This window comes from Oncorhynchus masou, chromosome 11 (genome assembly GCF_036934945.1).
Source record: "Oncorhynchus masou masou isolate Uvic2021 chromosome 11, UVic_Omas_1.1, whole genome shotgun sequence".
In the NCBI taxonomy this organism is placed as follows: domain Eukaryota; kingdom Metazoa; phylum Chordata; class Actinopteri; order Salmoniformes; family Salmonidae; genus Oncorhynchus; species Oncorhynchus masou.
Genome location: NC_088222.1, coordinates 28768749 through 28792033, shown reverse-complemented (window position 1 = coordinate 28792033; position 23285 = coordinate 28768749). Strand labels below are relative to the sequence as shown.

At 45.3% G+C, this 23285-nt stretch overlaps 1 protein-coding gene across 3 annotated transcripts; it reads right to left on the bottom strand.

The window, feature by feature from the left end:
• On the bottom strand, positions 1-21709 carry LOC135548433 (bromodomain and WD repeat-containing protein 3-like). Of its 3 annotated transcripts, none has more exons than XM_064978036.1 (40): positions 21550-21709; positions 21336-21394; positions 21212-21241; positions 20965-21024; positions 14504-14654; positions 14259-14357; positions 13962-14122; positions 13626-13847; positions 13227-13327; positions 13026-13096; positions 12741-12841; positions 12576-12616; positions 12385-12489; positions 12134-12284; positions 11859-11993; positions 11606-11734; positions 11277-11502; positions 11032-11178; positions 10648-10828; positions 10392-10485; positions 10113-10277; positions 9948-10021; positions 9624-9825; positions 9233-9349; positions 8754-8861; positions 6871-6995; positions 6703-6785; positions 6326-6437; positions 6072-6133; positions 5650-5805; positions 5395-5515; positions 5077-5202; positions 4887-4959; positions 4720-4773; positions 4439-4582; positions 3935-4087; positions 3607-3779; positions 3385-3473; positions 3135-3287; positions 1-2845 (listed from the first exon to the last, which is right to left on the bottom strand). In XM_064978036.1, the coding sequence occupies exons 1-40, from the start codon at positions 21581-21583 to the stop codon at positions 2118-2120; spliced, it is 5316 nt and encodes a 1771-aa protein (XP_064834108.1). In that variant the 5' UTR covers positions 21584-21709; the 3' UTR covers positions 1-2117. The 3 variants fall into 3 exon arrangements, with proteins under 3 accessions (XP_064834108.1, XP_064834110.1, XP_064834109.1); XM_064978038.1 differs by having other exon boundaries at positions 3150-3287; XM_064978037.1 differs by having other exon boundaries at positions 9948-10009.
• Positions 21710-23285: the final 1576 nt, after the last annotated feature.

Below are 23285 nucleotides of genomic sequence, written 5' to 3'. Positions count from 1 at the left end.
TGCCGAGTTTGGAGAAAATCTGTTGCTCCTTTATTTTTTAGAAAAAAAAAAAACATTTTGTAGGGGGAAAAAATAAACACTTATTACACCTAGAATGTCATCATTGAACTCAGAAATGACTAGGCCAGTCCAGTTACCATCTATTATATGAAGAGAGCACTTTCCCAAAATATTGAGTAGGTATTTAGGCCTATCTATTGGCACAATTGAGGTCTTTTCAAACTCCACACCCACAAAGAGTTTGCAGACAGAGTTACTGCTGGCTGGCGATTGACTAACCAAAACCTTGCTTAATGAATTGACTTCCCAGAGTCCCATCTCCTTCTCTCGTGTGGCAACATGACTAGCAGTAGCATGGACCACCACATGACACATGAGAGTTCAGAGCCACTAAACCAGAGTGTAGTAGCCATGCGGTCTGTTCCTAAGACCCGTCGCTCCGACCTTCGAGCCAGCAAACACAACCGTCTGATCAGTAATGCTCACAACAACTTGATCAGATGTATTTGTACATGAAGATGTGAATATTACTGGCAAAATGTATCTGTGATTTGTACACACAAATAAAGTCCTTTGTTCTTTAAAACCACATGAAAAAAAGTCCTTCGCTCTTTGTAGCTTTTCTGGTTGTCCAATTAAGAGGAAATCAGAGGTGCAATGGATGCTCAGCCCAACAAAAGCCTTCTCAAATTCAGCTGCCACACAATAGATAAATATGCAAACATTTCACCATCATAAGTATTAGCTAAGAAAGAATTGCAAAGTGTATAATACAGTGAAAAAAATACACATTTCTGTAGTAAAAAATGCCCTTCTCAGCACGAGGTGGAAGTGAGTGGTGGTTATGGGCGAACATCTCCCCAAAAAGTACCATGATTCACATTGGTGTTTGAACCAATGACTTTTTTGAAGGACAGTGCCCTGGAAGTTATAAACTAATGTGTTCATTTGATCCATAAAAGTATATTCCGACTAACAGAAATAGAACAATGGTTCCAATCCTTATACAACGGCTTTGCATTTCTCCTTTCCAATTACCCACACTCTTTCATGTCACTAGCACACTAGACATCAATCAACCCTAACAACCACATGCCACAGGATGAGGACATGGCCAAGCCTCTATAAAACTATTGTATGTGCAAATATACAAATTCTACAGAACAGATGGGGACGAGGGGGAATATAGCATGAAAAACATTCAGTGGCCCAGGAGTTAACTAAGGAGCTACATCTGTCTCTGATTCAATGGCGGAACAGTCTACTGTAGGCATGCAGCATTTTATAACGAGACATAAATAATGATGTCGGAAGTCACCACCTCAACTAATTAGAATCAATCAGTTCCTACGCGAAGATAGTCTTGAACTAAAACCCACAGAATCACCTTGCCTCTATGACCTAGCCTGGACACCTGAAAGGGGACATTTATGCAGTGAATGAGCACACCAGAGTTGACCTCTCAATGAGAAGGGTGAGGATTTGGGAGGATGTAGTGACAGGGTTAGCATCAAATCAGACAACCCAACACAGAGGGGGTCGTGTGGAAGAGGGTTATTTAGGGAGATATGTACTGTTCAGACAGGACACAAACAGAGAGAGTAGAGGGAACATCACTTTCTGTCACCCAGGTGGTAGAGAAAAACAGACCGTACAGTCTCCTTGAGATAGAACATGAGCACCGGTTTTTGGCATCTCTGAAACCTTGTAGTAGTACGACCAGGAAGAAGGGAGAATGCAAGGGCAAGTAGAAAGATGGCAGAGGAAAAGCAGATGAGAGGAGTTGATAGAAGAGGAGTAAGGAGTCTTTAAGGCCCAGGAGAGCAGTAAGTTAGGTGGAAGCGAGTTTGACCAGGTCCATGTTGATGAGTAACCCTGAAGACCAGGGAGGGAGGTTCCTTGGCAAGATTATCAGGAGCACCACTGCCAGTAGTCGTAAACAGTCTCCTACACAAAGCAAAATTATGCAAAAATCATTAAAAAAAGAAATCCCTGAAGTATTAATTTAGTCAATTGAACAGAGTCCAGTCTCAGTATCACGCCTGGTGGGTAAGGTAGATGGTGGTTGGTTGGGGTTAGAAAGCCCAGTTTGAGGAAGTTTGAGGGGGCTGTGTGTGTCAGTGGTTCCAGCCCATGAGGTGGCTGACACGGGCCTTTTCGGTCATGCGACGTACCCGTCCTGAGCGGGACATGCCTAGGTTGAGGGGGTCCTCTGTGGTCCCCGACTCTTCATCTGACTCGTCGTTGTACAACACTGTCCTGCGGCCCTGGTTCCGGGTGTTCACCTGACCAGACTTACTGCGGCTACTGCTTTTCTGACCGCCCTCTGTCCCACCCTCACCCTGCTCAGAGTCGTCCTCCTCCGATTCCTCCTTTTCCTCAGGCTCCTCTTCCTCCTCAGGCTCCTCCTCGTCATCCTCCTCCTCCTCTCTCTGCGGTTGCGGCTGTGGCTCCTCTTCTTCCTCCTCCTCCTCATTGTCTTCATCTTGTTCGTCGTCATCTTCTTCATCCTTCTCCTCCTCTGCCTGGACTCGTGCTCTCTTGGCTCTCTCTGGAGCCTCCTCCGCCTCCTGTTCTTCTTTCCGCCTCCTCTTCCCAGAAATGTCCAACTTGCCCTTGGATTTGTGGCGGGTCTTTAAGCAGGGAGCTTTGCTGTAGTCGTGATCTCCTCCCTCCACGAACTTCCCAACCTCCGACTCACTGTCTGAATCACTGTCTGATGAGGACAATGATGAGGAAGACGATGAAGAGGAGGAGCTATTGGATCCTCCAGACTCCTCCCCCTCCTGCAGCACTCTTCTCCGGTGGCTCTGTCTGGCACCATTGGTGAGAGGTCTGTTACGCTCTGGAGAGACAAACATACATAGTCTCCCTGTTAAACACATCACAGCAACACTGACTAAAGTAGCCTCCAGCAACAGCTACCAAGTAGGCTTACATGATAACCCTTTCTGATTGTGTGATTTTGGTACCATTGAAAAACATAGCAATAACACAATTAACTGCTGCGTTTTAACCAGGTTGACTTCAAGCATTCAAGTAGTTGGGAAACTAACTAAAGACATTTGTCTTGATAGCTTGTTAAAACATCTCTATGAAGGACTATTTATCCACTGCCTTTTGGTGTTGGTTACCCTGTGTAGTAATACCCGAGTTCTTGATGGGTGTGGTCCGACTGCGGGTGACACGGTCGGCCCCTGGGCCCCCAATGTGGCTGCCTGTCCCGGAGCTGGAGGAGGGCGAGGGTTGGCTGTCCTCCTCCACCACCACGCTGCTCGACTCCGACGCTGCAATAGCAGCACCTCACGTTACCACCCAAACTCCCATCGCCTCAAACATTTCACACATACCGCCACAGACACAAACATACACGATATGACTTACCCTGAGATGGCCTGCGAGACTGGCTCTTAGATGAGGGTTGGGATTTTTTGGGTGTTGCTTTCTTCCCCGACTTGTGCTTCCCTTTAGGACTAGAGATAAGACACCAAGATAGTGTTTGAGGTGGAATCTAAATCGATCCTACAAGGAGTGGTAAATAACAGGTGTGTTTATTACAGTGGTAAGGGTTAAAGTTGTAGAGAGGCAATCCAGCCAGGCCAGTACCTGGAGGGTCGGCTGGTGGGAGGGGAGCTGCCTCCACTGTTCAGTCTCTTCCTGTAGCTGACACTCTGGCGACTCCTCCTCCGCTGGTTCTGGACTGCAGACTTGTAGTCGGAGATGATGGAGATGATTTGTCTCTCAAAGAAGGCTGATTGGCTCAGGGTCATGGTGTAGATCTGAAGATAAAACAATGAAGATCAAAACCCCATTCTCTCACAGAACACATAAGGACTCTCTCCCTCGCCCCCTGAATCTTAGAAAGAAGTGAGGAGTGCTCAACCAACATGAGTTGAGGTGCAACCCAAAAAATTGTCAGAATGAGTAGACTAACCTGTGACTTCTTGTTAGGTGTATATGCTTTGGAGTTGCTGAAAATGAGACGGACATCTTTGGCAAACTCCATGGGGTTCTCATAGTTTCCGACGACCAGCGCCTCTGTAACAGTCCCCAGGTCCATGGGAGTGTCTATGATGTCTCGATAGTCCTGGGAGAGAGGGTCGTTTTTAGTACGTCTGAAACCACTTAACTGAGAATTGAGGACAGATAGTTTTTAATAATTCTGAACCACTACAGTCAGACTAATAAGACTATCAGATTCTCTGATTAAAATGACACAGTGGACTGGTTTCCCAGAAACAGTTTAAACCTAATCCTAAAATAAAAAATATTTTCAAAGAAGAATCGCCATTGCTTTTTAGACCAGGAGCAGGTTTGATCTTGTTACGGGACTAAATGAGCCAGATTGTAAAGCACTCAGATCCTAAGGCACTTCTCCTGTAAGGGGATGTTATCATGTCTCTGTGGGAGTGGCAGTGACTATAATAACAAGCCTTACTGGGTAGGTAAAGAGGTCCACAGGCTGTCTGAAGGGCTCAGAGTCAGGGCCGTCCATCATACGCCGCAACAGCTCCCGACATTGGCCCCGCCACGCACGCACGTCTAACACAACCCCCCGCTTTTTAGGACTGGGATTGGCCCGCTGAAAGTGGGAGAAAGGGAAGGTTTCCAGTTAGGTAAATAAATAAAAATAGGAGGCAGAAAGACAACAGGGAGGAGGAATCACAGTCATAGCAAAAACTATGCATATTCCATGTTTGAGATTAAGCCCTCCCCTACCTGTTGTCCTGTGGATGTCCCTGGAGTGTCAGAGTCCACATCCACCTCAGCAGTCTGCACAACAACAGAGAGACAAGTACTCTTAGTACAGTTTAATAGACCACCAATACCATTTAAACATCACTATGAACTCCTTTGGGGTGTACATGTACTTCTCCATGTCTCACCTCATCCTCTCCACTGCTCAGCTCCGTCTTCACCTTGTGACACAGATCTAAGATGTCTGTGCAGCTCTGGTCCCTGACAAAACCACACAACAACTTGTCATATTTGCAGTCAAAACCAAGTTCTTTCAGTAGATTTCACATTGTGGAAATCTACACCCTTCATTTTAGTATGATGTCAGGGGTGCCCTACCCGATGTAGCGGAGGAGCACGTCAGTCACCACCTTGGCTGCTGCCACGATGGGGCTCTGGGGCTCGTTGAAAGTGCGGGCGTTGTGCTCGATGTAGCGCACCTCCCACATCAGAGCCGAGATCCTCCTAGGAGAGAGGAACACCCGGGGGAGGGGGGGGGATAAGCTGAGTGAGAGTCACTGATCTCCCCAAACTGGCACATACCAAAGTCCCAACACAGAGGTACAACGGGGCAGCAAGGATAAATGGAATATTAGCGACAATTACAATTGTTTTGAGGGATGACTACAGTGTGAGTGTGGAGAGGTCAGTGCTGACCTGTAGAAGCGGTTCTCCAGCCGTCTGTGGATGGTGCTAAGGTCAGTGGGGTAGGCCACCACAGTGCAGTAGAGGGGGTAGTCCCGCAGGTCCACAGGTGAAGCAAACGCCTTGGCCAGGTCTACATACAAAATATACAGCCCATCACACTCATCAGGCAATACCAATCCATATGCAAGTTCACTTCCAGTTACAATCTATTTAACGCATAATTCCTAGCATGAAAGCTGTTCCTGTGTGGTAGCAGTGACCTACCCAGTGTAAGCAGATCATTGATGCCAAAGATGACCCTCTGGCAGTCCTCGTCCCGTGAGTGAGCCCCCCACTCCCCCTCCTGGGGGCTGTAGAGGCGAGCCTTCACCTCCTCCTCTGTCACCACCACCCCGTCCCCAACCTCTTCTGGCAACTCCGCTGGGGGAGGGAACGCAGCACACCAGTCAGAAACCATTAATCAGCTCGTTGGTTAAAACACACCAGTCAGAGACAACATCAGCTCATTGGCTGGCAGCTCAGTCTCACTATCAATAACCTGATATAGATAGAGATGGCATGTGTTATGTTGAATGAGCTAACAAGGAAGACACTTAAATGTGTAAACTGACTGAAAACAAACTGAATTATTCCAGTAGATGACCTGAGATGGGTGAGGAGCCATTGATAGAAGCAGTGATACTAACCTTCATCAGAAATGGGCTCCATGTCCCAAGGGCTCATCTTCTCCCTCTCGCTATTATCCCACCTAGTCAAGAGAAACCACACCTCAGCATTCAGTATCATAAGACATTTATATTTTATGCATTATGCATTGAGTGTAAGCTACAGTGTGAACTTTTGAGGGTCACACTGGGATGTACCACTGCAGACTGTAAGCTTAAATCTAGTGTCAGACGGTTTATTAGGCCTGTTGAGTGCGGGGTACACATTGACTCACTTGACAGCGTAGCACTGGAACAGGCTGTCTGGGTACTCTGGCTGGAGTGGCTGTTGGTCCTCCACCGAGCCAAACCACCAGGCGTCATCGATGATGCTCCGGAAGCGCACACCTAGCCGGGATAAAACATTGCTTGTTTCAGTACATGACAACAGCTGGTCCGTGAATCATCATACGTACAGAGCACAGATGTATGGGAGTATGAACTGTAAAGGTACATCCCACAGAACAGAAACGTATGTGGGAGAGCGCACCGCACTGCTTATATGGCACGAAGTAGAGAGGAGGTGGAACATGTAAGCAAGGGAACTGGACCGATCCTCTGCTAGTCTCTAACCACCATGTACATAAGCCTGTTAGAGTGAAGCAACACTAACCAGTCTGCCAGTTGTGCTCTTTAGCTTCGTCATAGAACTGCTGGAGAACCAGGAAATCAATGACATCCGGCATGTCATGGTACCTGAGAGAACAAGGAAAGTCATTGCCACTTATTGCTGGATATTACCATATTCTTTTCAAACAAGAGAATAAGATGGATGACTCACTTTAAGGAGAATGACTCATTGGTCATTTTGCCTGAGATGGGGTGCAGGAAGGCCAGTTTTAGGCAACAGAGGGTGGGAGGGCCCACCTCATACTTAATGCCAACCACCTTCACAGACTCCTGGTCCTGAATGACGAGAAAACAAACAAAATATATTGAAATAAGAGAGAGAGGCCTCACAAAGGATATGTAAATACATAAAAAAACATGTAGTTGAAGTTGGACGTTCACATGCACCTTAGCCAAATACATTTAAACTTAGGCTCTTTTCACAATTCCTGACATTTAAAAAATTGTCTTAGGTCAGTTAGGATCACCACTTTATTTTAAGAATGTGAAATGTCAGAATAATAGTGGAGTGAATTATTTATTTCAGCTTTTATTTATTTCATCACATTCCCAGTGGGTCAGAAGTTTACATACACTCAATTAGTATTTGGTAGCATTGCCTTTAAATTGTTTACCTTGAGTCAAACATTTTGGGTAGCCTTCCACAAGCTCCCCACAATAAGTTGGGTGAATTTTGGCCCATTCCTCCTGACAGAGCTGGTGTAACTGAGTCAGGTTTATAGGCCTCCTTGCTCACGCACGCTTTTTCAGTTCTTCCCACAAATGTTCTATGGGATTGAGGTCAGGGTTTGTGATGGCCATTCCAATATCTTGACTTTGTTGTCCTTAAGCCATTTTGCCACAACTTTGGAAGTATGCTTGGGGTCATTGTCCATTTGGAAGACCCATTTGCGCCCAAGCTTTAACTTCCTGACTGATGTCTTGAGACGTTGCTTCAATATATCCACATCATTTTCCTCCTTCATGATGCCATCTATTTTGTGAAGTGCACCAGTCCCTCCTACAGCAAATCACCCCCACAACATGATACTGCCACCCCATGCTTCACGGTTGGGATCCACAACATGATACTGCCACCCCATGCTTCACGGTTGGGATGGTGTTCTTCAGCTTGCAAGCCTCCCCCTTTTTCCTCCAAACATAACGATGGTCATTATGCCCAAACAGTTGTATTTTTGTTTCATCAGACCAGAGGACATTTCTCCAAAAAGTACCATCTTTGTCCCCATGTGCAGTTAGTTGCAAGCCGTAGTCTTTTTTTTAAATGGTGGTTTTGGAGCAGTGGATTCTTCCTTGCTGAGCGGACTTTCAGGTAATGTCAATATAGGACTCATTTTACTGTGGATATAGATACTTTTGTACCTGTTTCCTGCAGCATCTTCACATGGTCCTTTGCTGTTGTTCTGGAATTGATTTGCACTTTTCGCACCAAAGTACGTTATTTTCTAGGAGACAGAAAGCGTCTCCTTTCTGAGCGGTATGACGGCTGCCTGTTTATACTTGCGTACTATTGTTTGCACTGATGAACATGGTACCTTCAGGCATTTGGAAATTGCTCTCAAGGATGAACCAGATTTTTGGAGGTCTTGGCTGATTTCCCCATTTTCCCACTTAGTTTGAAGGTAGGCCTTTAAATACATCCACAGGTACACCCCCAATTGACTCAAATTATGTAAAATTAGCCTTTCAGAAGCTTCTAAAGCCATGACATAATTTTCTGGAATTTTCCAAGCCGTTTAAAAAGGCACAATCAACTTAGTGTATGTAAACATCTGACCCACTGGAATAGTAATACAGTGAATTATAAGTGAAATAATCTGTCTGCAAACAATTGCTGGAAAAATGACTTGTGTCATGCAAAATATATGTCCTCACCGACTTGCAAAAACTATAGCTTGTTAACAAGAAATTTGTGGAGTGGTTGAAAAACAAGTTTTAATGACTCCAACCTAAGTGTATGTAAACTTCTAACTTCAACTGTATGTGGTAGACATAAAGGAAGCAGTGGGAGTAAGTGTTGAGAGTTAGTCTTACCCTGAGGTTGAGCTTGTACCAGGGCTGTTTCTGAGGATTGATACTGTAGGCCTTGGCCCTGTGCACTGCCCTGACGTAGGCCTGGTGGCCCTGCCTGAAGTACATCAGCTGAAGAGGAACAGGTGGAGAGGGTCACCACACAGGCCACGTGTCTATTAATTATGATGCAAACCTTGCACTATCGTATTCAATTAGGTACAGATTTAGCTCAATTCGAGAGCTTGTGACTATCAGCATTTTTGGTCAAAAATCTGTTACTGACACAGCCTTGTTCTGTTCAATGTTCTCTACCTACTCATGTTGTTAAGTTCAAAAAAATACAATATAAACATTTATGACAGTATTCAAAGCACTGAGGGTTTAGAACTTTCAAGCCAATTATAACAGAATCATCTTTTTTGCTGATAGAACCTTATAGTCCCAAGGTTTCTGGTGTACTCTGTTGGACCTAAGGCCCGTAAGGCAGTAGGGTTCCTTACCTCGTCACCCATCTGTGGCACAAAAGGAGAGCGGCGGGGGATGGTCTCCATGATCCAGGAGGGGGGCAGCCATTCCTCCGCATCACACCCAGCCAGAGACAGAGACGAGCTTGGTTTCTGAGCACAGAGACAGGGGGTTAAACGGTCTGAAATAACACACACACACACACACACACACACACACACACACACACACTCTTAAGGGAACTTGTCCTCAGGTCACGAGACCTCAGCACATCAAAGTCAAACAAAGTCAAAGGCTCTACACTCCGTACAGGCAGTAACTGAGAACATAGACAAGATCAATAATAATATGCCATTTCCAAGCAGCAAGTCGGCTGTGCCATTTCCTGACATTCCCATGTTTCTACTGTACGTTCTGTGAGCACACCTTCTGTTTGGTCTGCTTGGGCTTCTTCTTCTTCTTCTTCTCCTCCGCCTGCCTCCTTCCGGCCTCCTCTCCCTGGCCCTCGGCCTCCTCTGAACTGCTGGAGCCACCGGGTGGTCGGACCTGCCTTCTGCTGGTCCGCTTGGGGGGCTGGAGGTTGATCCCCGCATCAGCTGTCCAATCAGAGTAGTCACTAGAGGAGACACTGAGGGGGAGAAAAGTGGTATCAAAATGTGTATTTTGTAATCACAGACATAAGGTAGAGTAATGAATGGATACCTATGTTCCTGCAGTATACTGACTTTTCAGGAGATGGCAGACATTTACCTGGAACTGCTGTCACTCTGCCACTGTGTTTTCCCATCAGAGGAAGCATCGCTGGCTTCTGCCTGCTCCTCTGCCTGCTCCACACAGAAACATAATTAGACCTCCACTGACATGACAACGTGAGTCCTCTGCTACTTCAAGAACAACAGACTACAACCCCCCCACCTCTCCTTCGCTGTCCGAGTCCATCTGGCTGTCAGAGATCCTCCCCCTGTTCACACGGCGACGTTCTCCTGCTGAGCGGGTCTGGTACGCTGGTGGAGGTCTGGTCTGCTTCTTCTTCCTCTGGGTCCGCCGCAGGGAGCGCTTGCAGGGAGCCTGCTGCTCAGTCTACAGGGGGAGAAGTCGTTGTTGAATGATAGAAAAGCAATTGGTAGAATTCAACAAAGGGGCACACATTTGTCCTGAAAGAAATAGAGAGCTGTGGGACAGTAGTGTAGTCACCTTAGGAGAACTGGGTACAGGCTTCCTCCTCCTCTCTGTGTTGTAGATGGAACACTCCACCTCACCTTTGGCCCGTCTGGTCTCCTCCATCACCCTACACAACGCAAACAGCTTTAGTCAGCCACTGGGGGATATCTACCTCAGCACCAATCTTACAAATGGTCCAAGGCTCAAAATGAAGAAGATGGGCAAGACTGGTTAGAACACAAGGTTCAAGGCCATCTAAGGTAGGCTCTGTCTGGTCAGTCAGTCTCACCGGAGGACTCCTTCATGGACTTCGTTGACCACAACCCTCCTGCTCCAGGCCAGCAGGTCCCTCTCCGTAGCCATCTGACTGCGAGGGGCGTTGTGGTGCATCTGACGCACCCCCTCCACCTGACCACTCCTCCTCAGGCCCACGTTAGGGGGCGATCCCACTACCTCTGGTCTCTCACCAGCTTCAAATGAGGAAAAACAGAGTTACACATATCAAATCAAAATCAAATCACATTTATTTGTCACATACACATGGTTAGCAGATGTTAATGCGAGTGTAGTGAATATTTAATTAATGACTACAACATCTGAAATCCAATATGCACACACTGTATGAGGGTCATTCCAGTATGCAAGTATGGTTATATGAAACTGTGAAACGTACCCCCCTCTCCTTCAGGCTCTCTCTCTTGGTCCCGCCTCTCATCCGGCTGGTTTTGCAACTGTCTAATCAGGACATCCAATGGGCTTTCTCCCTGACCCTCATCTGCTGTTAGCTGGCCAATCACCTGCTCCACCACCTCACCATCACCTAAGCAACAGAGAAGTTACAATTCCCAACATTACCCACATTTTGATCCCAGAGCCAGGTAAAGAAACATTGTTGAAAGCGTTGATAAGGAGGTTTACCATTGGCCATGTAGCCCAGCTGGGGCACCAGATGTTCCTCCTTGCAGCTCTCCCTGCCGGGCACCAGGCGCTGGTAGTGGGTGGGGTGGGGGTTACCGTCCACGTCCACCAAGAAGGGAGGGGGCATGAGGTGGGGCGCCTGTTGGGTTTGCTCGTCCAGGACAAAGTTATTGGCGTCCCGGATCAGGGGCCGGAAGTCAGTGTGGAAGAACATCTGGTCAGGAATCTGGAGGAGATGGGGATTTGTTATTCTCTTTACAAGCAATTAGATGACATGGAATTAACATATCTATGTTCAAATAAGCCATGTGTAAAGGCCAGACACTCACCTTCTCATAGGGTCTGCTGCAGCCAAAGCCAAAGATGAGCAGGTGGCCATGGGAGTCAGTGCAGGCAAAATGCTGTCCATCAGCTGAGAATTTACAGTCAAACGCTGCACCGTGGCCTTGGCCCTCAATCTAAGACAGAGGAAGGCTTGTGTGAATGTCAGCCAGGGTGAAAACACTGGTACGCCACCAACACGGTCACCGTGTAGTACATATGAAGATCCTTTGCTAACTGGAACAGCAGTCAGGCTCTCACCATGTTGAAGAAGTTGCGGATCTTCGCTCCCTTGGCGAGGTCCCACATGTAGATGTTGCCATCGTGACCAGCAGACAGCATGATGCGGCGGTCAAATGGGTGGGCCTCCAAGACAAACACCTCATCATCATGACCCTGAAGGAGGAACACAACACATTCAGTCCCAACAGGTCACACTCACTGAAGAGACCAGACGGTTTTATGCCTTTCTACAGAGCCAGAGGTCTCCAGCCGTTTGCAGAGGAGACCAACGGGAGTTAGAGACATCTACTCACAGACAGCACATGCAGCAGCTGGCCCGTGGTAGAGCTCCACACTTTGAGCAGGTAATTAGAGACCGCTGTGACGACCGTGCAGTCACCGCGGTCCCAGGCCACCATCGTCGGCACCAGCTTGGTCTTGTCCTCGCCATTCACAACAGCACTCCTATGACACAGTCATACGTTAAGTACACTTACTAACGAGACAAACAAACCCATACACCCATTTGCAGCAGCACAGACAATTATAGACAGCATTGTCTTACCCTGGTAGTCTGGTGGCTATGTCCAGAGTAATGCTCTTCCACTCCTGCTGTTGGTAATGCCAGATCCTAGCCGTGCCGTCCCGGCTGCCACTCACAAACCTCAGGCTGGGGACAGACACAGCAGTTAGAGCCCACACAGCAACAAATCAAAATTGTTTTATCAAAGTAAAGAGACAAGTGTGCACACTAACCTGTTACTGTTGTTACAAAACTGGACCACCACAACTTTGTCCTGGAAGAAGAGAGGTAGGAGTTAACAAAAGGAGTAGTGAGAAACAAACTGAACAGTACAAGTGCTCTAGCGCTATTTATTCTTCTGTCTCCGCTCTCTTTTCTCTTCTTCCCTGCTGTCTTACCATGTGAGCATCTAACTCAGACAGCTTCATGGGTGTTTCAGAGCCGAGGTAATACACCCTGATCACATGATCAGTACCGCCCGTGGCCAGGAACATCCCACCTGATTCAAAGAGCAACAGGTAAGTACATTAAACAAACTGATCTAGTTCTGTGGCTTCGTGAAAACTTTACCTTGACTCATGTTGTTCAAATAGTAATTTGCAAATAATTCCATAAAATCAGTGAAAATGTGATGAGGAATTGTAGTGTAATGTAAAGCATGTTGTTTATTAGGGGCCACCTACCACAGCTGAAGGAGGAGGTGGAAATCTGGACCCCAGGCCTTGACCGCTCAATGAACTTGACTGGCCGGTCACTGAGGAGGAAACAGAAAACACAGGTTAGGGTCACTTAGGCCACAAAAAGGATCTGTTGAAAATAAAGACACCATCACCTTGTCATTCCTCCCTGGATGCCTCAGACAACCTCCGCTGTCCAACACTTACACAAACTTCATGCTGAGCGAGTGCCATTGCCATAAACACACCATGCCGTCTGCGCCAGTGGAGGCTAGGAAGCGCATCGGTCCTTTTACCGCCGGACAAAACTGAGGAGGACAGGGGGTGTCAAACACACTGATATTTCTCAAATCGAAAGGTTCACAAAATTGCAAAAAAAAAAAAAAAAAAAAAAAACAGGCCCCATGCAAGATATTTTACATCACAGAAGGTAAATGAATCAAATCAACATTTATTTTTCACGTGCGCCAAATACAACAGGTGTAGACCTTAGTGAAATGCTTACTTACAGGCTCTAACCAATAGTGCAAAAAATGTGTTAGGTGAACCTAACACGAATGAATAATGAAGGGTATAACGAGCTAGGTTCCTATTACTTGTCCTGACCTGAATGGAGGTGATGGAGGCTGCATGGCCCTGCAGCACAGTGATGGGGGCGCAGGTGCGCAGGCACCACACTCGGATGACCTTGTCACAGCTGGCCGAGGCTATGAGCGTGTTCTCGTAGTTCACTGCCATGTCGGAGATCTCGGCCGCATGGCCACGCAGGGTGGACAGCAGCCGGCCGTCATCCGTGGACCAAATCTTCACCAGACAGTCATCAGAACCCTGGAAGAAGAGAGGTCATGATGAGACACCGGCGGCATAGAGACTGACACACTTCAGAGGGAACGGACAACAACTGTCTTTGGTATATCTTCTCGTCTTTTGTCAGACTCTTACCGTAAATATCCGTCTGCCACTGCGGTCGAAGGCCACACAGTACACAGAGGACAGGTGGCCCAGGATGCGCCTGTGCATCTTCATATGCTGGTAGGTGTAGGATGGCAGGGCATGGCCGAAGCGGGCAGTGCCAGTAGCCTGGCGAGCACCCATGATGGACACTAGACAGCGAGAGGGTAGAGGTCAGTTGGGTAGAGGTAAAGGAATTTACAATGAAATATGTATTGCTCTGTAGTGTTTCCAATAATTTACAGGTTTCAGGAATATGTTTTTCTTTCTTTTTACAGCAGAGCTTACCGATGCTGGGGGGCTTCCCAAAGCTGACTGGTGGTTCTGGGGGGCGACCCCGGTGCAGCGCAGCAACAGCAGTTCCACTCCATTCTGTGTGGGTACAACCTAACAGAACACATGGTTCTAAAGCATTACAGACTGTATGACCTGGGAGTCTGGGGCATGTATTCCGCATCTGTGTAATCAATGACATTATTTTGTTTGGTCTTTGATGGCAAGAGAAAGAAACAGTGAATTGGGGGGGCGCTCACTTTTAGCTGTGCGAAGCAAAGACTGCCTTCCCAAGCCCAGGAGGGTCTGGACTCCAGGGACGCTAGGTGGGGCCTCCTTGTCTATGAGAGGACCGATCTGTTGGCATATTCTCAGCAGGTAGTCTGCTGGGATGTGCTGGTTCAAGATCACCTGTGGACACATCAGAGAAAACAGTCATCATATAGACCTGTCTGAGTGGAATCAGTAGGAAATGTCATCAAAGCAACATTAGGGAAAATGTATCCGTATCCCTAGACACTTTAATATATGAAATGCCTTACATTTACAAACTTAACGTCAAAATACATCTTTAGTTAGATTTTATGTTCTGCCCAAAACGGACACTGGGCAGGGGTGAAATTGGAGTGTAAGCTCTGAGGAGAAGATGGTGGAAAGTGAGAATGAGTGAGTTACAGTGGCAAAGAAAAGGGGAAACAAGAGAAGTAAAGCTGTGTTGGAAAATAGGAAACCACTAGATGTTTTTTAGTGATGGTTTTGGATCAGTGCTACTTAGGAAATCCATTTAACGTCTACAGGAAAATCTGGAATGTGTTGGAGGAAAGTGTGGAGTCGGTGAGGGTCTCAAGAAGTGTTCTTATTTAGATTTTTCGTGTCTGTCTGCGGAGCACAAGAAGCGTGTTTTAAGACTCAGAATGATATCGGAGTGGAATGTTTCCTGTATGGATTTTCATAGCAGGGCACCTATTTCTGGGGTGGCACAAGAAATAAAAGCAGAGGATATAACTGAAGACAACGATGGAGTGGTTGGTGCATGTCGACTGACCTGCATGGTGGATGGAGGAAAGAAATTCACTTCATCCATGCTACTGTTCTTTTATGAAGAGTCTCTCCCTTCTCATATAAAGTTAGGATTCATGAGATACTCTGTAAGAGCTTTTGTGCACAAGCCCCTTCAGTGTCCTAAATATAAAAGAGTTGTTGAAGTGTGTGCAGAAGGGAAGAGTATCGTATGCCAGATGAAAGGAAATGCTGCAACTGTGGAGGTGAACATGCGCCTGAATTCCTAGAGTGCCCTGTTAGGGTGGAGGAGAATGAGATGGCAGGGGTAAGTAGTGCCCTGTTAGGGTGGAGGAGAATGAGATGGCATGGGTAAGAGGTGTCCTGTTAGGGTGGAGGAGAATGAGATGGCATGGGTAAGTAGTGCCCTGTTAGGGTGGAGGAGAATGAGATGGCATGGGTAAGTAGTGCCCTGTTAGGGTGGAGGAGAATGAGATGGCATGGGTAGGAGGTGTCCTGTTAGGGTGGAGGAGAATGAGATGGCATGGGTAAGAGGTGTCCTGTTAGGGTGGAGGAGAATGAGATGGCATGGGTAAGAGGTGTCCTGTTAGGGTGGAGGAGAATGAGATGGCATGGGTAAGAGGTGTCCTGTTAGGGTGGAGGAGAATGAGATGGCATGGGTAAGTAGTGCCCTGTTAGGGTGGAGGAGAATGAGATGGCATGGGTAAGAGGTGTCCAGCGTGTCTCCTATCTGGAGACGGTAAGAAGATTGGAGTGACAGGGAAGAATAAATGATAGTAGAGCCACCCCGACCAGTGAAGGTTTCTCATCAACTGAGGGATAGTGAAATGCTACATGTTAAAAAGTTGGACTTTGTATTATTTATTGCAATGGTCATAAACTGTACAGCACAAGCAGAGAAGTCGTCTAAGAAAATTGGAATCATAGTGAATGCCGCTGAACGTTTTTTGGGTCTTCGTGATTTCACAGCCAAGGCCGTGCAAGAAATCCTGTTGGTGAATGTACCACCATCACAGACCCCTGAGCCTTTGTAGGGATGTATTCTGGAAGAGTGGACTGTGAATAAAGAAGTGGGATGGGTTTTCTAAGTTGCCGTGTGTTTTGGTATGATGCCCTTTTCCCACTTTCCCGCAGTGTTTTTTGTTGTTGTTTCTTATTCAATACCCCGTCCAGTTGGTGGCGGTAATGCACCATTCATATTGGATGCTAACTGCCGTTAAAACCCCACCAAAGAAACAAGAAAATGGTTCCAATCGTTTTTCCACCATTCATTTTTCCCATAGGCGACTTTAGAAACACTTAAAATAAGGCCTGTGTTTCGCGTAGGCTTACTCTGGCATGACATTTTGATAACCGTATAAATCTCTCTAAGAGAAGGTGACATTTATCAATATATTTGCTTGTATTTACCCCCCCAAAATTAGCTGCTAATGTGGCTATCAAAGAACTACAAATGCCATGATGATCTGGACTAGACTGAAGAATCGAGGCAATGGTAAGAATCTCTAGATTAACTATCAAATGTTAGCTAACTGTACTAATAATAAATTGGCAAACATGATTTAAAACTGAGAATTCTGTGCATTGTCTTGTGCAAGTTTTAAATTGACACGTGCAGGAGCTTGCAGGAATTTGTAGTCTTGCATGATGTCTAATTTGATGCTAATTAGCATTTTATCAAATTGATATATTGATAAAAGTCACCTTGTCTGAGAGATTTACATGGTTATCAAAATGTCACGCCAGAGTAAGCCTACACAAAACATTCCTAAAATTCCCTTTGGGGAAAAACTATTGGAACGATTTCCCTGTTTGACCACTATGTTTTATAGGTATTACGACACCTCCACTGTGTGGCTCTATACCAGGCAGTCAGAAGGCCCTAAAAATGGTCAAAGATGTCAGCCACCCTAGTCATAGACTGTTCCATCTGCGACCGCACAGCAAGCGTACAGATGCACCAAGTCCGATACCAACAAGACCCTGAACAGCTCATACTCCCAAGTTCAATAGTTAGTCCGGGTAGCTATTGGTTATCTGCAATTACCCTTTTTTGCACAAACTAGTTTGACTCATCACATACGCTGCTGCAACTATTTATCTATCCTGTTGCCTAGTCACTTTATTCCTACCTATACGTACATACACATCCGTTCAAAAGTTTTGGGTCACTTAGAAATGTCCTTGTTTTTTAAAGAAAAGCACAATTTGTCCATTAAAATAGATCAGAAACACAGTGAATACATTATTAATGTTGTAAATGACTATTGTAGCTGGAAATGGCAGATTTTTTAAATGGAATATCTACATAGGCGTACAGAAGCCCATTATCAGCAACCATCACTCCTCTGTTCCAATGGCACGTTGTGTTAGCTAATCCAAGCTTAGAATTTTAGAATTTGCACAACTGAGCAAGAGGACAAGTACATTAGTGTCTAGTTTGAGAAACAGATGCCTCACAAGTCCTCAACTGGCAGCTTCATTAAATAGTACCCTGCAAAACACCCATCTCAATGTCAACAGTGAAGAGGCGACTCCAGGATGCTGGCCTTCTAGGCAGTTGCAAATAAAAAAACATCTCAGACTGGCCAATAAAAAGAAAAGATTAAGATGGGCAAAAGAACACAGAAACTGGATAGAGTAACTCTGCCTAGAAGGCCAGCATCCCAGAGTCACCTCTTCACTGTTGAGACTTGTGTTTTGCGGGTACTATTTACTGAAGCTGCCAGTTGAGGACTTGTGAGGTGTCCGTTTCTCAAACTAGACACTAATGTACTTGTCCTCTTGCTCAGTTGTGCACCGGGGCCTCGCACTCCTCTTTCTATTCTGGTTAGGGCCAGTTTGCACTGTTCTGTGAAGGGAGTAGTGCACAGCGTTGTTCGAGATCTTCAGTTTCTTGGCAATTTCTTGCATGGAATAGCCTTCATTTCTCAGAACAAGAATAGACTGACGAGTTTCAGAAGAAAGTTATTTGTTTCTGGCCATTTTGAGCTAACACAACATACCATTGGAACACAGGAGTGATGGTTGCTGATAGTGGGCCTCAGTATACCTATGTAGATATTCAATAAAAATACATTTAAAAAAGAAATATCTGTTTCCAGCTACAATAGTCATTTACAACATTAACAATGTCTACAATGTATTTCTGATCAATTTTATGTTATTTTAATGATTTAAAAAAAAGTGTTTTCTTAAAAAAAAAAAGGAAATTTCTAAGTGACCCCAAACTTCTGAACAGTAGTGCATCTACCTCAATTACCTCGTACCCCTGCACATTGACTCTGTACTGGTACCCCGTATACATAGCCAAGTTATCGTTACTCATTGTGTATTTATTCCTTGTGTTATTATTTCTCTGTGTTGTTGCGAAGGGCCCATAAGTAAGCAGTTAGTCAACACTTGTTGTTTACAAAGCATATGACAATATGATTTTAACTGATTTCCACACAATTTTCAAATGTTGCTACCAATGTTGTTATAATGACAAAATGAAATATTTTCACAAAAAAATATTGTTTTCAGTGTGATTTAACACTGTTTAACACTATTAATCATAGGAATTAGTGGTTTGCTCAGTCCCCTCCTGTACTCCATGTTCACTCATGACTGCACAGCCAGGCATGACTCCAACACCATCATTAAGTTTGCTGATGACACAACAGTGGTAGGCCTGATCACCGACAACGATGAGACCTGACCGTGTGGTGCAAGGACAACAACCTCTCCCTCAATGTGATCAAGACAAAGGAGATGATTGTGGACTACAGAAAAAGGAGGACTGAGCACGCCCCCATTCTAGTCGATGGGACTGTAGTGGAGCAGGTTGAGAGCTTCAAGCTCCTTGGCTTCCACACCACCAACAAACTAACACTAAGCACACCAAAACAGTCGTGAAGAGGGCACGACAAAACCTATTCCCCCTCAGGAGACTGAAAAGATTTGGCATGGGTCTTCAGATCCTCAAAAGGTTCTACAGCTGCACCATTAAAAGCATCCTGACGGGTTGCATCACTGCTTGGTATGGAAATTGGTCAGCCTCCGACTGCAAGGCACTACAGAGGGTAGTGCGTATGGCCCAGTACATCACCGGGGCCAAGCTTCCTGCCATCCAGGACCCCTGTACCAGGCATCAAAGACTCCAGCCATCCTAGTCATAGACTGTTCTCTCTGCTACCACACAGCAAGCGGTATCAGAGCGCCAAGTCTAGGTCCAAGAGGCTTCTAAACAGCTTCTACCCCCAAGCCATAAGACTCCTGAACATATAATCAAATGGCTACCCAGACTATTTGCATTGCCCCCCCCCCCCCCCCCCCCACTCTCTATTATTATCTATGCAGCCACTTAAATAACTTTACCTACATGTACATATTACCTCAACACTGGTACCCCCTGTATATAGCCCCACTATTGTTATTTTACTAGTGCTCTTTAATTATGTGTTATTATTATCATCATCTCTTCATTTTTGTTTAGTAAAACTGCATTGTTGGTTAAGAGCTTGTAAGTAAGCATTTCACTGTAAGGTCTAACACGGTTGTATTCGGCGCATGTGATAAATACAATTTGATTTGGGAAACACACACACTGCAGTTAGCCATCTGAATCACCTTCCTTCTCCCAGCTGTCTCAAATAGTAAAGGCTCTGCATACTAGGTTCGGTTTGCGCCTAGCAGAACTCGGCTGTGCTAAGTGAAGGTTTGTGCTGTGTATACTCCCTTAAAATATTAAAAAGACCTTCGCTTGAAAAATTTGAAAAAACTGCAATAGTGCCATTTGTCCATCATGAGACGCCTTACCCATTATAGGCTTAATTAATCAAAAATAACTCAAGAAATCAGTCTTTCATCTTGACGTTTTTGCAGAGCTCTTAGTTGCGCAATTTTACATCTAGCTAAAATGTTTGGTGCAGTACTTCTCAAGTGAAAAAACGTACATGAAAACGAGTTCTCTCACTCAATGGCAAACACTTCATTGAATAATCCCCAATGTTGACCAATCTCTGACAAAGGGGCCTAGATTTCTCTGACCGAACTTCTGCTGCGTTTAAAAACAATTGGGAGCTCGGAACACTCCGACTTCCGAGCATTCAAAACAACTGGGTACTCGGAAAAAAATGAGCTCCGACTGGGGAAATCGTTTTGTACGGACAACAAACTCGGAATTCCAAGTCAGGAAATATGGCATCTTTCTAGAGCTCCGACCTAAAAAAAAATCCCTGACGTCATAATGTTACCTACTTTGTCCTCGAAGCACCATTCGTTTTGCCTCAAGAAAAAAATATGTCCTGTGCACGAACAGCCGAAAAAACCCTTGCCGATACTAAAACGTCACAAAATGTCGTCATAATATATGCAAGAACTGTTTCGGGTGGGAAGCATGCGGACGCCTTAACTGCTATTTCATTGGCTGTCTGTTAAGATGGACGTTTCTTAAGCCTTTGTACATCCTCATTCTGTTTACCCCTCCTCTTTGCCCACACACAACACGGCTATAATTCCTGACCAAATATTAATTTGAAGTAATCAAATGCCGGCTTTTACTCAAACGCACAAGATGATTTAAAAATAATTAGCATCCATCAACTGAACAAAAACATTTGAAAGCCGACAAAATATTGATATACAAATGTATTCTCGCAATCAAAAGTTACACGATTGATTGGATAGCCGGTTATGAACTTATTATAATAACACTCACCCAGTCTTGGAAGTTTCGTTTGTATTGTTTGCCGTCCCAACTCCATCGTTTCGGGATCAACTAAACGGAAGACACGCGGTTAGATAAATGCATCAACACTCAATAAATACAATAATATAGTTGCCGTATTGTTCATGCCTCTATCAATAACAAAGCACACCATTCCAATAAAAGTAGAAAGCGCCCCAATATCGCGGAAACGAGACCTGAGAACAAGCTAATATAGACGAGAGCGAGCGCAGCTTACCTCATACTCTTCCAGTTCCTCAACCAGGATCTATGGAGAGAGTTGCTAGTCTTTAGCACACATTGAGATATTTAGAAAGATAGCAATTGTAGTTAAAGTTATTGATATAACGTGTCATTCCTACCTGTGCCGATTTTTTACACGGCCCCGACTGGAGAAATCTGGCAATGAGGTAATACAATTCTGAAAATAGAGAGGCGCATTATTAAGCCATTCAATAGCTTGCTAAGCTAGCCAGATATGCTAACTACTAGATAGCTAGGCTAACTGACTCAAGACCTAAACTGTGTTTGCGTTAATATTTTAAAGAGAGAAATAGCTAGACACTTAACACTCACCAGCTTCGATTTGTGAACACGGTTCTTCTGCCATCACTTGATAAGAACATCGACATTTGATTCACTAATGTTTAGGTGTATTTGGAAAATAGCCACTTGAATTGCTTCCCAGCGTTTGGCCTTTTCCTTTCTCAAGCTATCTCACAGCTTTGTTAGCGCCCTCCCGCGACCAATGACAGAACATTTGCAATTCCAGCACGAGCCACCTGGTGGCCATACCACCTGGTTTTGGTGAGGAGCTCATACCATATCGTGGGTCATATAGTACTAGGTCCGGTTTCCCAAAAGCATCTGAAGGCTTAGTTCATCGTTATGGTTCTAAAGACTAATTTATCCTTAAAATGCATTTGGGAAAACGAGCCCAGGACAGAGACCTTTTATTGAGGACATATTTGTAGATAAAGTTGTTTTTATCAACCTCAATTAATTTGTCTGAGAGTAGAGCATATTCTGGGGTATTGAGATTGTCATTTCAAATAAATAAACAAGTAAGGCCTATTATATTCTGCTGATGAGATTTCATGGATGTTGATCTAATGTCTTGCCTTCACTTTTAGACTATGTACTTCCAAATATTAAATTAAGTTGCAACTACAACTATAGGGTTATTTTCAGACAAGCACAAAACTTACCATATGGCAAAAATAACGCCATATGTATGTAACAGTATAGACTTTACATCCGTCCCCTCACCCTGACCTGGGCGCGAACCAGGGATGCTCTGCACACATCAGTCACCCTCGAAGCATCGTTACCCATCGCTCCACAAAAGCTATGGCTAATGGGTACTGCCAAACACTACTGAGCCCTAGTTAGAGCAAGGTTACCAATTTGCATGTCAAACAATTATAATGTTAAGAGCTGAAAATTGCATGCTTTTGCAAGACATGCAAAATCATGTCTTTGTGGTGATTTGTAGGCTCTATACAAGTAAGCTGGCATGATACATTATATATAAAAAAGAATGTGGACACCCCTTAAAATGTGTGGCTTCAGCTATTTCAGCCACACCCGTTGCTGAAAGGTGTATAGAATCGAGCACACAGCCATGCAATCTCCATAGACAAACATTGGCAGTAGAATGGCCTTACTGACGAGCTCAGTGACTTTCAACGTGGCACCGTCACAGGATGCCACCTTTCCAACAAGTCAGTTCGTCAAATTTCTGCCCTACCAGAGCTGCCCCGGTCAACTGTAAGTGCTGTTATTGTGAAGTGGAAACGTCTAGGAGCAACAACGGCTCAACCGCGAGGTGGTAGGCCACACAAGCTCACAGAACGGAACCGCAGAGTGCTGAAGTGCGTAAAAAATGGTCTGTCCTGGGTTGCAACTCCGAGTTCCAAACTGCCTCTGGAAGCAACGTCAGCACAATAACTGTTTGTCTGGAGACTCATGAAATGGATTTCCATGGCAGAGCAGTCGCAGACAAGCCTAAGATCACCATGCACTTTGCCAAGGGTCGGCTGGAGTGGTGTAAAGCTTGCTGTCATTGGACTCTGGAAACGCGTTCTCTGGAGTGATGAATCATGCTTTACCATCTGGCAGTCCGACAGGCGAATCTGGGTTAGGCGGATGCCAGGAGAACGCTACTTTCCCCAATGCATAGTGCCAACTGTAAAGTTTGGTGGAGGAGGAATAATGGTCTGGGGCTGTTTTTCATGGTTCGGGCTAGGCCCCTTAGTTCCAGTGAAGGGAAATTTTAACGCTACAGCATACAATGACATTCTAGACGATTC

Excerpts from the sequence above, each read along its gene's own strand:
- LOC135548433 (XM_064978036.1), bottom strand. The coding sequence starts at position 21,583 with ATGGCAGAAGAACCGTGTTCACAAATCGAAGCTG. Across the intron at positions 10,278-10,391 it reads CTGTACCCAGTTCTCCTAAG|ACTGAGCAGCAGGCTCCCTG; the intron begins GTGACTACACTA and ends CTCCCCCTGTAG. Across the intron at positions 5,806-6,071 it reads GGAGCCCATTTCTGATGAAG|CGGAGTTGCCAGAAGAGGTT; the intron begins GTTAGTATCACT and ends TCCCTCCCCCAG.